At 35.0% G+C, this 17,107-nt stretch overlaps 1 protein-coding gene across 1 annotated transcript in view; it reads right to left on the bottom strand.

Annotated features, from left to right (window-relative positions):
- The window catches only part of LOC121683572 (thymus-specific serine protease), a 44,198-nt gene extending 27,250 nt beyond the window's left edge, over positions 1-16,948 (bottom strand). The window contains exon 1 of the mRNA XM_042063237.1: positions 16,795-16,948. Within this exon, the coding sequence (XP_041919171.1) occupies positions 16,795-16,855 (61 nt within the window). The 5' untranslated portion in view covers positions 16,856-16,948. The remainder of the gene's footprint in view (positions 1-16,794) is intronic.
- Positions 16,949-17,107: the final 159 nt, after the last annotated feature.

The following is a 17,107-nucleotide window of genomic DNA, read 5'->3' as shown; positions in this document are numbered from 1 at the left end:
ATTTTTAACAAAACTGCTAAAAATGATTAGCTAAGTTAGCTAAGTAACGTGGTTAGCATAGTTAGCATGCTAGCATGTTAGCATGCTAGTTAGCATTTTTAACAAAACTGCTAAAAATGATTAGCTAAGTTAGCTAAGTAACGTGGTTAGCATAGTTAGCATGCTAACGTATTAGCATGCTAGTTAGCATTTTTAGCAAAACTGCTAAAAATGATTAGCTAAGTTAGCTAAGTAACATGGTTAACATAGTTAGCATGCTAGTATGCTAGTTAGCATAGTTAGCAAAACTGTTAAAAATGATTAGCTAAGTTAGCTAAGTAACATAGTTAGCATGCTAGCAGTTAACATGCTAATTAGCATTTTTAGCAAAAAAAACTTGGTTAACATTATTATCTTTGATAACATAGTAGCATAACTGCTAGCAAACATTAGGGCCATTCCAACTGTCAGTTATCGTCAATTATCTACCTAAATAATTTAACTATTTAAATTATCCACCTATTTAACCGTTCAATCATTCCAACTATATTAAACCTTATCTACCAAGCAAATCATTTAACTATATAAACTATCCACCTATTTAACTGTTCAGTCATTCCAACTATATTAAACCTCATCTACCTAGTTCAGTCATTCCAACTACATTAAACCTCATCTACCTAGTTCAGTCATTTGAACTATATTAAACCTCATCATGTTGGTTGCCAATTAGCACATAATCTGTTTTAACAATATATTTCACACCATATGTTTTGCATTTTCATGCACTGGTAATTCCCTGGAATTGCGTTTTCTAGTTCTTATTCTTCTTCTTCTAACGCACTTAATGCAGCTTCAACCGTTTAACGTAGAAACTTCATTCAAACTATGTTACGTAGGTCTTACTTAGGACATGGGTGCTATGTATTTTTCAGCTTTGTAACTTTTATACTTTTTAAACTATTAATTAAAAACTATCAAAATTTCCCCATTGACTTAACATTATGATTATGACATCACAATACGGCCGTTAAGCAATTAGAATCCTATGGCAGGTGTTCGGGCCACCTGGACCAACTGCCAGTCTCAGGCTTTAAGCATACAAACTGGCCCTATTAAGACTACACATCCTGTTCAACTGCTTCCTCTGCCAAAAACTGTTTCAAAATAAAAGTCCTCACTACAATATTTCACTGTTAAACAATTTAACCCTTTAAACTACTGAACTTTTTAACTGTTCAGCCATTGTAACTGTTACTTGTCATCAACTGTGACTCCTACCCACTGTAGCTAGTTAGCTAAGTTAGCTAAGTCACATGGTTAGCATGCTAGCATGTTAGCATGCTAGTTAGCATTTTTAGCAAAACTGCTAAAAACGATTAGCTAAGTTAGCTAAGTCACATGGTTAGCATAGTTAGCATGCTAGCATGTTAGCATGCTAGTTAGCATTTTTAGCAAAACTGCTAAAAATGATTAGCTAAGTTAGCTAAGTAACGTGGTTAGCATAGTTAGCATTTTTAGCAAAACTGCTAAAAACGATTAGCTATGTTAGCTAAGTAACGTGGTTAGCATAGTTAGCATGCTAGCATGTTAGCATGCTAGTTAGCATTTTTAGCAAAACTGCTAAAAATGATTAGCTAAGTTAGCTAAGTAACGTGGTTAGCATAGTTAGCGTGCTAGCATGCTAGTTAGCATAGTTAGCAAAACTTCTAAAAATGATTAGCTAAGTTAGCTGAGTAACGTGGTTAGCATAGTAACTGTCAGTTATCGTCAACTATCTACCTAAATAATTTAACCATTTAAACTATCCACTTATTTAACTGTTCAGTCATTCCAACTATATTAAACCTCATCTACCTAGCAACTAATATAGTTTGTTTTTACTCTGTAGGATTTTTTTACGTCATATTTTTGCATTTTCATGCACTGTATTTCCTTCAGGAAATGCTTTTCTAGTTATTATTATTACAGTGCATGAAAATGCACTGTACTGTTCTTCCTAGGCTTCTTCTTATTCTTCTTCTTCTAACGCGTTTAATGCAGCTTCAACCGTTTAACGTAGAAACTTCATTCAAACTATGTTACGTAGGTCTTACTTAGGACATGGGTGCTATGTATTTTTCAGCTTTGTAACTTTTATACTTTTTAAACTATTAATTAAAAACTAGTCAAAATTTCCCCATAGACTTAACATGGGCTGATGACATCACAATAGAGCCGTTAAGCAATTAGAATCCTATGGCAGGTGTTCGGGCCACCTGGACCAACTGCCAGTCTCATGCTTTAAGCATACAAACTGGCCCTATTAAGACTACACATCCTGTTCAACTGCTTCCTCTGCCAAAAACTGTTTCAAAATAAAAGTCCTCACTACAATATTTCACTGTTAAACAATTCAACCCTTTAAACTACTGAACTTTTTAACTGTTCAGCCATTGTAACTGTTACTTGTCATCAACTATGACTCCTACCCACTGTAGCTAGTTAGCTAAGTTAGCTAAGTCACATGGTTAGCATAGTTAGCATGTTAGCATGCTAGTTAGCATTTTTAGCAAAACTGCTTAAAATGATTAGCTAAGTTAGCTAAGTCACATGGTTAGCATAGTTAGCATGCTAGCATAGTTATCATGCTAATTAGCATTTTTAGCAAAACTGCTTAAAATGATTAGCTAAGTTAGCTAAGTCACATGGTTAGCATAGTTAGCATGCTAGCTTGTTAGCATGCTAGTTAGCATTTTTAACAAAACTGCTCAAAATGATTAGCTAAGTTAGCTAAGTCACATGGTTAGCATGCTAGCATGTTAGCATGCTAGTTAGCAGTTTTAGCAAAACTGCTTAAAATGATGAGCTAAGTCAGCTAAGTAACATGGTTAACATACTTAGCATTTTAACATTGTTAGCATGCTAGTTAGCATAGTAACTTGGTTAACATTATTATCTTTGTTAACATAGTTAGCATAACTGCTAGCAAACATTAGAGCCATTCCAAGTGTCAGTTATCGTCAACTATCTACCTAAATAATTTAACCATTTAAACTATCCACTTATTTAACCGTTCAATCATTCCACCTATATTAAACCTTATCTACCAAGTAAATCATTTACCTATATAAACTATCCACCTATTTAACTGTTCAGTCATGCCAACTATATTAAACCTCATCTACCTAGCAACCAATATAGTTTGTTTTTACTCTGTATGATATTTTACATCATATTTTTTGCATTTTCATGCACTGTATTTCCTTCAGGAAATGCTTTTCTAGTTACAGTGCATGAAAATGCACTGTACTGTTCTTCCTAGGCTTCTTATTACAGTGCATGAAAATGCACTGTACTGTTATTCCAAGGCATTTTATTATTATTCTTCTTCTAACGCACTTAATGCAGCTTCAACCGTTTAACATAGAAACTTCATTCAAACTATGTTACGTAGGTCTTACTTAGGACATGGGTGCTATGTATTTTTCAGCTTTGTAACTTTTATACTTTTTAAACTATTAATTAAAAACTAGTCAAAATTTCCCCATAGACTTAACATGGGCTGATGACATCACAATAGAGCCGTTAAGCAATTAGAATCCTATGGCAGGTGTTCAGGCCACCTGGACCAACTGCCAGTCTCAGGCTTTAAGCATACAAACTGGCCCTATTAAGACTACACATCCTGTTCAACTGCTTCCTCTGCCAAAAACTGTTTCAAAATAAAAGTCCTCACTACAATATTTCACTGTTAAACAATTCAACCCTTTAAACTACTGAACTTTTTAACTGTTCAGCCATTGTAACTGTTACTTGTCATCAACTATGACTCCTACCCACTGTAGCTAGTTAGCTAAGTAACATGGTTAGCATAGTTAGCATGCTAGCATATTAACATGCTAGTTAGCATTTTTAGCAAAACTGCTTAAAATGATTAGCTAAGTTAGCTAAGTCACATGGTTAGCATAGTTAGCATGTTAGCATGCTAGTTAGCATTTTTAGCAAAACTGCTTAAAATGATTAGCTAAGTTAGCTAAGTCACATGGTTAGCATAGTTAGCATGCTAGCATGCTAGTTAGCATTTTTAGCAAAACTGCTAAAAATGATTAGCTAAGTTAGCTAAGTAACATGGTTAGCATAGTTAGCATGCTAGTTAGCATAGTTAGCATAACTGCTAAAAATTATTAGCTAAGTAACATGGTTAACATAGTTAGCATGTTAGCATGCTAGTTAGCATAACTACTAAATATGAAAACATTAGCTAAGTTAAGTAACTTGGTTAACATTATTATCTTATAACTGCTAGCAAACATTAGAGCCATTCCAACTGTCAGTTATCGTCAATTATCTACCTAAATAATTTAACCATTTAAATGATCCACCTATTTAACCGTTCCGTCATTCCAACTATATTAAACCTTATCTACCTAGCAACCAATATAGTTTGTTTTTACTCTGTATGATATTTTACATCATATTTTTTGCATTTTCATGCACTGTATTTCCTTCAGGAAATGCTTTTCTAGTTCTTATTCTTATTCTTCTTCTAACGCATTTAATGCAGCTTCAACCGTTTAACGTAGAAACTTCATTCAAACTATGTTACGTAGGTCTTACTTAGGACAGGTGTGCTATGTATTTTTCAGCTTTGTAACTTTTATACTTTTTAAACTATTAATTAAAAACTAATCAAAATTTCCCCATTGACTTAACATTATGATTATGACATCACAATACGGCCGTTAAGCAATTAGAATCCTATGGCAGGTGTTCGGGCCACCTGGACCAACTGCCAGTCTCAGGCTTTAAGCATACAAACTGGCCCTATTAAGACTACACATCCTGTTCAACTGCTTCCTCTGCCAAAAACTGTTTCAAAATAAAAGTCCTCTCTATAATATTTTACTGTTAAACAATTCAACCCTTTAAACTACTAACTGTTCGGCCATTGTAACTGTTACTTGTCATCAACTATGACTCCTACCCACTGTAGCTAGTTAGCTAAGTTAGCTAAGTAATGTGGTTAGCATAGTTAGCATGCTAGCATGTTAGCATGCTAGTTAGCATTTTTAACAAAACTGCTAAAAATGATTAGCTAAGTTAGCTAAGTAACGTGGTTAGCATAGTTAGCATGCTAGCATGTTAGCATGCTAGTTAGCATTTTTAACAAAACTGCTAAAAATGATTAGCTAAGTTAGCTAAGTAACGTGGTTAGCATAGTTAGCATGCTAACGTATTAGCATGCTAGTTAGCATTTTTAGCAAAACTGCTAAAAATGATTAGCTAAGTTAGCTAAGTAACATGGTTAACATAGTTAGCATGCTAGTATGCTAGTTAGCATAGTTAGCAAAACTGTTAAAAATGATTAGCTAAGTTAGCTAAGTAACATAGTTAGCATGCTAGCAGTTAACATGCTAATTAGCATTTTTAGCAAAAAAACTTGGTTAACATTATTATCTTTGATAACATAGTAGCATAACTGCTAGCAAACATTAGGGCCATTCCAACTGTCAGTTATCGTCAATTATCTACCTAAATAATTTAACTATTTAAATTATCCACCTATTTAACCGTTCAATCATTCCAACTATATTAAACCTTATCTACCAAGCAAATCATTTAACTATATAAACTATCCACCTATTTAACTGTTCAGTCATTCCAACTATATTAAACCTCATCTACCTAGTTCAGTCATTCCAACTACATTAAACCTCATCTACCTAGTTCAGTCATTTGAACTATATTAAACCTCATCATGTTGGTTGCCAATTAGCACATAATCTGTTTTAACAATATATTTCACACCATATGTTTTGCATTTTCATGCACTGGTAATTCCCTGGAATTGCGTTTTCTAGTTCTTATTCTTCTTCTTCTAACGCACTTAATGCAGCTTCAACCGTTTAACGTAGAAACTTCATTCAAACTATGTTACGTAGGTCTTACTTAGGACATGGGTGCTATGTATTTTTCAGCTTTGTAACTTTTATACTTTTTAAACTATTAATTAAAAACTATCAAAATTTCCCCATTGACTTAACATTATGATTATGACATCACAATACGGCCGTTAAGCAATTAGAATCCTATGGCAGGTGTTCGGGCCACCTGGACCAACTGCCAGTCTCAGGCTTTAAGCATACAAACTGGCCCTATTAAGACTACACATCCTGTTCAACTGCTTCCTCTGCCAAAAACTGTTTCAAAATAAAAGTCCTCACTACAATATTTCACTGTTAAACAATTTAACCCTTTAAACTACTGAACTTTTTAACTGTTCAGCCATTGTAACTGTTACTTGTCATCAACTGTGACTCCTACCCACTGTAGCTAGTTAGCTAAGTTAGCTAAGTCACATGGTTAGCATGCTAGCATGTTAGCATGCTAGTTAGCATTTTTAGCAAAACTGCTAAAAACGATTAGCTAAGTTAGCTAAGTCACATGGTTAGCATAGTTAGCATGCTAGCATGTTAGCATGCTAGTTAGCATTTTTAGCAAAACTGCTAAAAATGATTAGCTAAGTTAGCTAAGTAACGTGGTTAGCATAGTTAGCATTTTTAGCAAAACTGCTAAAAACGATTAGCTATGTTAGCTAAGTAACGTGGTTAGCATAGTTAGCATGCTAGCATGTTAGCATGCTAGTTAGCATTTTTAGCAAAACTGCTAAAAATGATTAGCTAAGTTAGCTAAGTAACGTGGTTAGCATAGTTAGCGTGCTAGCATGCTAGTTAGCATAGTTAGCAAAACTTCTAAAAATGATTAGCTAAGTTAGCTGAGTAACGTGGTTAGCATAGTAACTGTCAGTTATCGTCAACTATCTACCTAAATAATTTAACCATTTAAACTATCCACTTATTTAACTGTTCAGTCATTCCAACTATATTAAACCTCATCTACCTAGCAACTAATATAGTTTGTTTTTACTCTGTAGGATTTTTTTACGTCATATTTTTGCATTTTCATGCACTGTATTTCCTTCAGGAAATGCTTTTCTAGTTATTATTATTACAGTGCATGAAAATGCACTGTACTGTTCTTCCTAGGCTTCTTCTTATTCTTCTTCTTCTAACGCGTTTAATGCAGCTTCAACCGTTTAACGTAGAAACTTCATTCAAACTATGTTACGTAGGTCTTACTTAGGACATGGGTGCTATGTATTTTTCAGCTTTGTAACTTTTATACTTTTTAAACTATTAATTAAAAACTAGTCAAAATTTCCCCATAGACTTAACATGGGCTGATGACATCACAATAGAGCCGTTAAGCAATTAGAATCCTATGGCAGGTGTTCGGGCCACCTGGACCAACTGCCAGTCTCATGCTTTAAGCATACAAACTGGCCCTATTAAGACTACACATCCTGTTCAACTGCTTCCTCTGCCAAAAACTGTTTCAAAATAAAAGTCCTCACTACAATATTTCACTGTTAAACAATTCAACCCTTTAAACTACTGAACTTTTTAACTGTTCAGCCATTGTAACTGTTACTTGTCATCAACTATGACTCCTACCCACTGTAGCTAGTTAGCTAAGTTAGCTAAGTCACATGGTTAGCATAGTTAGCATGTTAGCATGCTAGTTAGCATTTTTAGCAAAACTGCTTAAAATGATTAGCTAAGTTAGCTAAGTCACATGGTTAGCATAGTTAGCATGCTAGCATAGTTATCATGCTAATTAGCATTTTTAGCAAAACTGCTTAAAATGATTAGCTAAGTTAGCTAAGTCACATGGTTAGCATAGTTAGCATGCTAGCTTGTTAGCATGCTAGTTAGCATTTTTAACAAAACTGCTCAAAATGATTAGCTAAGTTAGCTAAGTCACATGGTTAGCATGCTAGCATGTTAGCATGCTAGTTAGCAGTTTTAGCAAAACTGCTTAAAATGATGAGCTAAGTCAGCTAAGTAACATGGTTAACATACTTAGCATTTTAACATTGTTAGCATGCTAGTTAGCATAGTAACTTGGTTAACATTATTATCTTTGTTAACATAGTTAGCATAACTGCTAGCAAACATTAGAGCCATTCCAAGTGTCAGTTATCGTCAACTATCTACCTAAATAATTTAACCATTTAAACTATCCACTTATTTAACCGTTCAATCATTCCACCTATATTAAACCTTATCTACCAAGTAAATCATTTACCTATATAAACTATCCACCTATTTAACTGTTCAGTCATGCCAACTATATTAAACCTCATCTACCTAGCAACCAATATAGTTTGTTTTTACTCTGTATGATATTTTACATCATATTTTTTGCATTTTCATGCACTGTATTTCCTTCAGGAAATGCTTTTCTAGTTACAGTGCATGAAAATGCACTGTACTGTTCTTCCTAGGCTTCTTATTACAGTGCATGAAAATGCACTGTACTGTTATTCCAAGGCATTTTATTATTATTCTTCTTCTAACGCACTTAATGCAGCTTCAACCGTTTAACATAGAAACTTCATTCAAACTATGTTACGTAGGTCTTACTTAGGACATGGGTGCTATGTATTTTTCAGCTTTGTAACTTTTATACTTTTTAAACTATTAATTAAAAACTAGTCAAAATTTCCCCATAGACTTAACATGGGCTGATGACATCACAATAGAGCCGTTAAGCAATTAGAATCCTATGGCAGGTGTTCAGGCCACCTGGACCAACTGCCAGTCTCAGGCTTTAAGCATACAAACTGGCCCTATTAAGACTACACATCCTGTTCAACTGCTTCCTCTGCCAAAAACTGTTTCAAAATAAAAGTCCTCACTACAATATTTCACTGTTAAACAATTCAACCCTTTAAACTACTGAACTTTTTAACTGTTCAGCCATTGTAACTGTTACTTGTCATCAACTATGACTCCTACCCACTGTAGCTAGTTAGCTAAGTAACATGGTTAGCATAGTTAGCATGCTAGCATATTAACATGCTAGTTAGCATTTTTAGCAAAACTGCTTAAAATGATTAGCTAAGTTAGCTAAGTCACATGGTTAGCATAGTTAGCATGTTAGCATGCTAGTTAGCATTTTTAGCAAAACTGCTTAAAATGATTAGCTAAGTTAGCTAAGTCACATGGTTAGCATAGTTAGCATGCTAGCATGCTAGTTAGCATTTTTAGCAAAACTGCTAAAAATGATTAGCTAAGTTAGCTAAGTAACATGGTTAGCATAGTTAGCATGCTAGTTAGCATAGTTAGCATAACTGCTAAAAATTATTAGCTAAGTAACATGGTTAACATAGTTAGCATGTTAGCATGCTAGTTAGCATAACTACTAAATATGAAAACATTAGCTAAGTTAAGTAACTTGGTTAACATTATTATCTTATAACTGCTAGCAAACATTAGAGCCATTCCAACTGTCAGTTATCGTCAATTATCTACCTAAATAATTTAACCATTTAAATGATCCACCTATTTAACCGTTCCGTCATTCCAACTATATTAAACCTTATCTACCTAGCAACCAATATAGTTTGTTTTTACTCTGTATGATATTTTACATCATATTTTTTGCATTTTCATGCACTGTATTTCCTTCAGGAAATGCTTTTCTAGTTCTTATTCTTATTCTTCTTCTAACGCATTTAATGCAGCTTCAACCGTTTAACGTAGAAACTTCATTCAAACTATGTTACGTAGGTCTTACTTAGGACAGGTGTGCTATGTATTTTTCAGCTTTGTAACTTTTATACTTTTTAAACTATTAATTAAAAACTAATCAAAATTTCCCCATTGACTTAACATTATGATTATGACATCACAATACGGCCGTTAAGCAATTAGAATCCTATGGCAGGTGTTCGGGCCACCTGGACCAACTGCCAGTCTCAGGCTTTAAGCATACAAACTGGCCCTATTAAGACTACACATCCTGTTCAACTGCTTCCTCTGCCAAAAACTGTTTCAAAATAAAAGTCCTCTCTATAATATTTTACTGTTAAACAATTCAACCCTTTAAACTACTAACTGTTCGGCCATTGTAACTGTTACTTGTCATCAACTATGACTCCTACCCACTGTAGCTAGTTAGCTAAGTTAGCTAAGTAATGTGGTTAGCATAGTTAGCATGCTAGCATGTTAGCATGCTAGTTAGCATTTTTAACAAAACTGCTAAAAATGATTAGCTAAGTTAGCTAAGTAACGTGGTTAGCATAGTTAGCATGCTAGCATGTTAGCATGCTAGTTAGCATTTTTAACAAAACTGCTAAAAATGATTAGCTAAGTTAGCTAAGTAACGTGGTTAGCATAGTTAGCATGCTAACGTATTAGCATGCTAGTTAGCATTTTTAGCAAAACTGCTAAAAATGATTAGCTAAGTTAGCTAAGTAACATGGTTAACATAGTTAGCATGCTAGTATGCTAGTTAGCATAGTTAGCAAAACTGTTAAAAATGATTAGCTAAGTTAGCTAAGTAACATAGTTAGCATGCTAGCAGTTAACATGCTAATTAGCATTTTTAGCAAAAAAACTTGGTTAACATTATTATCTTTGATAACATAGTAGCATAACTGCTAGCAAACATTAGGGCCATTCCAACTGTCAGTTATCGTCAATTATCTACCTAAATAATTTAACTATTTAAATTATCCACCTATTTAACCGTTCAATCATTCCAACTATATTAAACCTTATCTACCAAGCAAATCATTTAACTATATAAACTATCCACCTATTTAACTGTTCAGTCATTCCAACTATATTAAACCTCATCTACCTAGTTCAGTCATTCCAACTACATTAAACCTCATCTACCTAGTTCAGTCATTTGAACTATATTAAACCTCATCATGTTGGTTGCCAATTAGCACATAATCTGTTTTAACAATATATTTCACACCATATGTTTTGCATTTTCATGCACTGGTAATTCCCTGGAATTGCGTTTTCTAGTTCTTATTCTTCTTCTTCTAACGCACTTAATGCAGCTTCAACCGTTTAACGTAGAAACTTCATTCAAACTATGTTACGTAGGTCTTACTTAGGACATGGGTGCTATGTATTTTTCAGCTTTGTAACTTTTATACTTTTTAAACTATTAATTAAAAACTATCAAAATTTCCCCATTGACTTAACATTATGATTATGACATCACAATACGGCCGTTAAGCAATTAGAATCCTATGGCAGGTGTTCGGGCCACCTGGACCAACTGCCAGTCTCAGGCTTTAAGCATACAAACTGGCCCTATTAAGACTACACATCCTGTTCAACTGCTTCCTCTGCCAAAAACTGTTTCAAAATAAAAGTCCTCACTACAATATTTCACTGTTAAACAATTTAACCCTTTAAACTACTGAACTTTTTAACTGTTCAGCCATTGTAACTGTTACTTGTCATCAACTGTGACTCCTACCCACTGTAGCTAGTTAGCTAAGTTAGCTAAGTCACATGGTTAGCATGCTAGCATGTTAGCATGCTAGTTAGCATTTTTAGCAAAACTGCTAAAAACGATTAGCTAAGTTAGCTAAGTCACATGGTTAGCATAGTTAGCATGCTAGCATGTTAGCATGCTAGTTAGCATTTTTAGCAAAACTGCTAAAAATGATTAGCTAAGTTAGCTAAGTAACGTGGTTAGCATAGTTAGCATTTTTAGCAAAACTGCTAAAAACGATTAGCTATGTTAGCTAAGTAACGTGGTTAGCATAGTTAGCATGCTAGCATGTTAGCATGCTAGTTAGCATTTTTAGCAAAACTGCTAAAAATGATTAGCTAAGTTAGCTAAGTAACGTGGTTAGCATAGTTAGCGTGCTAGCATGCTAGTTAGCATAGTTAGCAAAACTTCTAAAAATGATTAGCTAAGTTAGCTGAGTAACGTGGTTAGCATAGTAACTGTCAGTTATCGTCAACTATCTACCTAAATAATTTAACCATTTAAACTATCCACTTATTTAACTGTTCAGTCATTCCAACTATATTAAACCTCATCTACCTAGCAACTAATATAGTTTGTTTTTACTCTGTAGGATTTTTTTACGTCATATTTTTGCATTTTCATGCACTGTATTTCCTTCAGGAAATGCTTTTCTAGTTATTATTATTACAGTGCATGAAAATGCACTGTACTGTTCTTCCTAGGCTTCTTCTTATTCTTCTTCTTCTAACGCGTTTAATGCAGCTTCAACCGTTTAACGTAGAAACTTCATTCAAACTATGTTACGTAGGTCTTACTTAGGACATGGGTGCTATGTATTTTTCAGCTTTGTAACTTTTATACTTTTTAAACTATTAATTAAAAACTAGTCAAAATTTCCCCATAGACTTAACATAGGCTGATGACATCACAATAGAGCCGTTAAGCAATTAGAATCCTATGGCAGGTGTTCGGGCCACCTGGACCAACTGCCAGTCTCAGGCTTTAAGCATACAAACTGGCCCTATTAAGACTACGCATCCTGTTCAACTGCTTCCTCTGCCAAAAACTGTTTCAAAATAAAAGTCTCCACTACAATAATTCCCTATTAAATAATTTAACCATTTAAACTATCCAACTATTTAACTGTTCAACTATTCCAACTGTCAGTTATCATTAACTATGCCTCTAGCCTACTATATTGAACCACCACCTACCTAGCAACCATTGAAATTAAAGCCTGTGTTGCAGGTTAAACACCACTGTTGATTAATGGGTACATAAAGCACTCAATATATGTATATCATTTTAAAAATGTCTCCAAATGGTGTTAAATGCCAGTTTTTGTTGTTTTTAGCATTAGCGGGTTTTTTGTACGCAATTCGGTGATGACGTCACTTTGGGGACTACTTGATCTGCGCTTCATTCATTTCAATGCATTTCAATGGACATCGCGGTTACATTTTCAACATAAAGTTTGTATATTTACACTTCGAATTTCGTCACAGCATTTATATCACAGCTACCCTATGATCTACCAATGGTAATAACGGTGTCTGATATCAATTTAGTATTTTTTCTGAATTTCGGGAGGTCTCGTTTTGGAGGGTATATGTTTTACATTCATTCCTATGGGAAACGGTCGCGGTTACACTTTCAACATAAAGTTTGTATATTTACACTTCGAATTTCGTTACAGCATTTATATGACAACGACCCTATGGTCTAACAAAGATAACAATGTCTTCCGATTTTAGTTTAATGCAATTTTCTGAATTTGAGAGGCCTTGTTATGAGGCTATAATGCACCTATTCAGTTCAATGTATTATGCTTATAACATTACGACACTTTTTTTGTTACTGTCAGTGAACAGCACCGAATGAAAGTCAACATGTTCTTTATATCTAGTGATAGTGATCATGTCGTTAGTTCAGATAAGTAGGCTACCGGGCAAACTTAGTCAGAAGATCAGAATATGAAGCATCATGATAGCTAGCTGGGCTAACTTTTTAGTCCCACCTGTGAGCCACCCCAGTTACTTAGCTTCTAGCCGCCGCCGATTAGGCTGGTCGTGTCTTCAGCATGAATATTTTCGATAACTACTGCTCGTGATTGATTGCCATTGACATCGTCAGGGTACGGCTTACCAAAGAGGGAGATAATATGGGCAAGTCGCAGTTTTGCAGGTGCTTGTGTGGGCTGTGCCGTCCCGATGGAAACTGTGGTGGAGAGCTGCAGTAACTAGGGAAGCGAGTGCATTTTGGCCGCTGGTCGAGGAGCTCCCCTGTGACCAGCATAATGACATGATCTATCTAGCTATCTATCTGTCTATATACATATCTAGGCTATCTATAGCCTATATATTTATCTATAATCTGCGCTATCTACTGCTGAACAATACCTTACTCGTCTCTCTTTACTCCTCTCTCGTTATTCTCAAGGGTCTCAAGGTGGGCTTTGGTCTGTAGTCTCCCCAAGGTGACGTAATGCAATGCATTGTGGGGGAAAGGAGAATCACTTCAAATGCTGTGAAATATTACCTGCTTTTTCGTATTATATTCCGTTTTGTGATACCCAACAACATCAAATACAATGGATAATAGTTTAAATGTTTATTATCAACAAGCAAATTGTGCAAATTCGTTGGAAAATGAACCCTGCAACACGGCCTTTAAGCATCTATGTCAGTTTCCATAGCAACCAAGATGATTATACTAGCAAACCACTGTAGTAACTCTTATTTCTGATAGTAGCCACCATGGACACCCTAGCAACAACCTAGAAATGACTTCAAGTACCCTAGCAACCAGCATAGCAACTACCATAACTACTCTAGCAACAGTCAGTTGTCATCAACTTTGACTCCCGTCAACTGTTTCCTCTCCCCACAACTGTTTCAAAATAAAAGTCTTCACTGCTATAATCCCCTATTAAATTATTTAACCATTTAAACTATCCAACGTTTTAACTGTTCAACTATTCCAACTGTCAGTTGTCATCAACTATGACTCCTGTCAACTGTTTCCTCTGCCCAAAGCTGTTTTAAAATAAAGGTCCTCACTACAATAATTCCCTATGAAATATTTGAACCAATCCAACTGTCAGTTGTCATCAGCTATGACTCCCGCCAATTGTGTCCTCTGTCCACAACTGTTTGGCAGCCTGGGCTTTTCAGTCAACTAGTGTGATCAACTCCCAATCTATATTCAACTTTTAAACTGTCTACTTTTAAACTATCAACTTTTATTAAGCTGTGCAACCACCATGTCTGTCCTAGCGTCATTTTCATGCACTCGTAATTCCCTGGAATTACATTCTCTAGTTATTATTATAGTGCATGAAAATGCACTATACTGTTCTTCCAAGTCTTCTTATTACAGTGCATGAAAATGCACTGTACTGTTCTTCCTAGGCTTCTTCTTCTTCTTCTAACGCGTTTAATGCAGCTTCAACCGTTTAACGTAGAAACTTCATTCAAACTATGTTACATAGGTCTTACTTAGGACAAGAGTGCTATGTATGTTTCATCTTTGTAACTTTTATACTTTTTAAACTATTAATTAAAAACTATTAAAATCTCCCCATAGACTTAACATTGGCCTTTATGACATCACAATGGACTAATTAACTTGATTTGCACCTGTATCAACTTCCAGCTGCTCATCTAGGCCCCATCAAAGAATCAGTTCAACTGATTGCACCTGTATCAACTGCTTTCTGTTGAACTAGGCCAACTCTCTCTGTGTCTCTCCATTCTACAAGGATATAAGGCACATTTCATCCAACTTTCTATCCATTCATCCTCTTCAAACCATTCACTCATCCACCCATTAAACTATCCATCAACATCCATTAAACAATCTGCCTATCAACATCCATTCAACTTTCTGTCTATCAACATCCATTACACTATCTACATTTTTTTAAACTATATACTCCGTCTCAGGCTTTAAGCATACTATTAAGCTCTATTAAGACTGCCGTTAAGCAATTAGAATCCTAACTGTCTTAGTCTTTAAGCATACAATATGGATGTATTAAGACTACGGATCCTGTTCAACTGCTTCCTGTGCCCACAACTGTTTCAAAATAAAAGTCCCTTTAAACTATCCAACTTTTTAACTGTACAACTACTGTCAACTGTTAAACTGTTAGTCAACTATGACTCCCATCAACTGTATCCTCTGCCCTCACTAGCTAGTTAGCATCATTAACATTGTTAGCATAATTAACATTTTAACATAACTGCTAAAAATGATTAGCTAAGTTAGCTGAGTCACATGGTTAGCATAGTTAGCATGCTAACATTTTTAGCAAAGCCGCTACAAATGATTAGCTAAGTTAACTAAGTAACATGGTTAATATTGTTAGCATTTTAGCATAACTGTTAAAAATGATTAGCTAAGTTGGCTAAGTCACATGGTTAAAATAGTTAACATGTTAGCATTGTTAGCATTTTTTGCAAAACTGCTAAAAAACATGAGCTAAGTTAGCTAAGTAACTTTGTTAACATAATTAATGTTGTTTACATAGTTAGCATAACTACTAGCAAACATTAGAGCCATTCCAACTGTCAGTTATCCTCAACTATCTACCTATATAGAGCCTTTAAACTATTTGTCTATCAATATGCATTAAACTATCAGTCTATTAACAACTTTTAAACTATCTACATTCAACTTTTAAACTGTCTACTTCTAAACTATCAACTTTTATTAAGCTATGCTGTCTGTCCTAGCTTCACTTTCATGCACTCGTAATTCCCTGGAATTACATTCTCTAGTTACACTTTTGATGGCGCATTGTGGACATGTGGGCTATAATTTTAACGCACGCGGCACTACATCTGCCAAGGGTCGATTAAACATACAAAACTGCAACGCACACCAAAATACAGGCCATCACAGTTATAGCCTATAGGCCTAGCATATCAGATAAACTACAAGCAGGCTCTCACGCTATTACACTAACTAGTGCAGGAGTGATTTTCATTGCCAAGTCAACGCATGTTTATCTTACAAGCTAGCATCTCATCCAAATGAATTGACTGATTAGAAGTTATCAGCGACAAAACAGCATAGAGTGTTTTGGACAGTTAGAGTAGCCTAGGCTAGACTAAATGTTTATGCGTAGGCTATAAAATAATTTTGACACACTGGGCATGCTCAGCCCACATCAACATTAATTAACAGTTTCCCCATAAATAAATACATGATATCATAAACACACTCACAGACACAAACAGTTTGGAATAGGTGTCCTATACATGCGGGTTATGGTACACAGGACAACATTAAATGCAGGCCTAGTCTATCCTAGTAGGAAAATACTTATATTAATACCTATACAACCATTGCAACAAACCTTATGGCATTATTTTTTTTTTTATTTATCCTGTCCTATTAATTTCACATCAATCAATGCCACCATTTCAACTACCAACAACTCAAACGCAAACCAAAACTGAAGAGTAATTTATGATTTACCTGCACAGACGTAGTACAGAAGGAAAATTATGATTGTCAGGCGACTTGTTGACAAATACATGATGACAGTTGGTCTGTGAGCACTGAACAGAGTCCGAGTGAGACTATTGCCTGTTTGAGGTCCTGGGTGCTGGGGGAGTTTCTTATGAAGGGATTCGTCAAAGAAACTTTATCTATTCTTACAGATGCGTCTCTATGTGTCCTTCTTAGTAAGATAGTGATGTGGCCTGGATGGGCCTAACATGAAAAAGCTTTGCTTGGGCACGCACCATACTGAACCAAGAATCGTCTCCTGTGGATATGGATGTGAAGA

This window comes from Alosa sapidissima, chromosome 15 (assembly GCF_018492685.1).
Source record: "Alosa sapidissima isolate fAloSap1 chromosome 15, fAloSap1.pri, whole genome shotgun sequence".
In the NCBI taxonomy this organism is placed as follows: domain Eukaryota; kingdom Metazoa; phylum Chordata; class Actinopteri; order Clupeiformes; family Clupeidae; genus Alosa; species Alosa sapidissima.
Note: the sequence above shows the minus strand (reverse complement) of the source record. Positions and strands in the feature narration are given on the sequence as shown.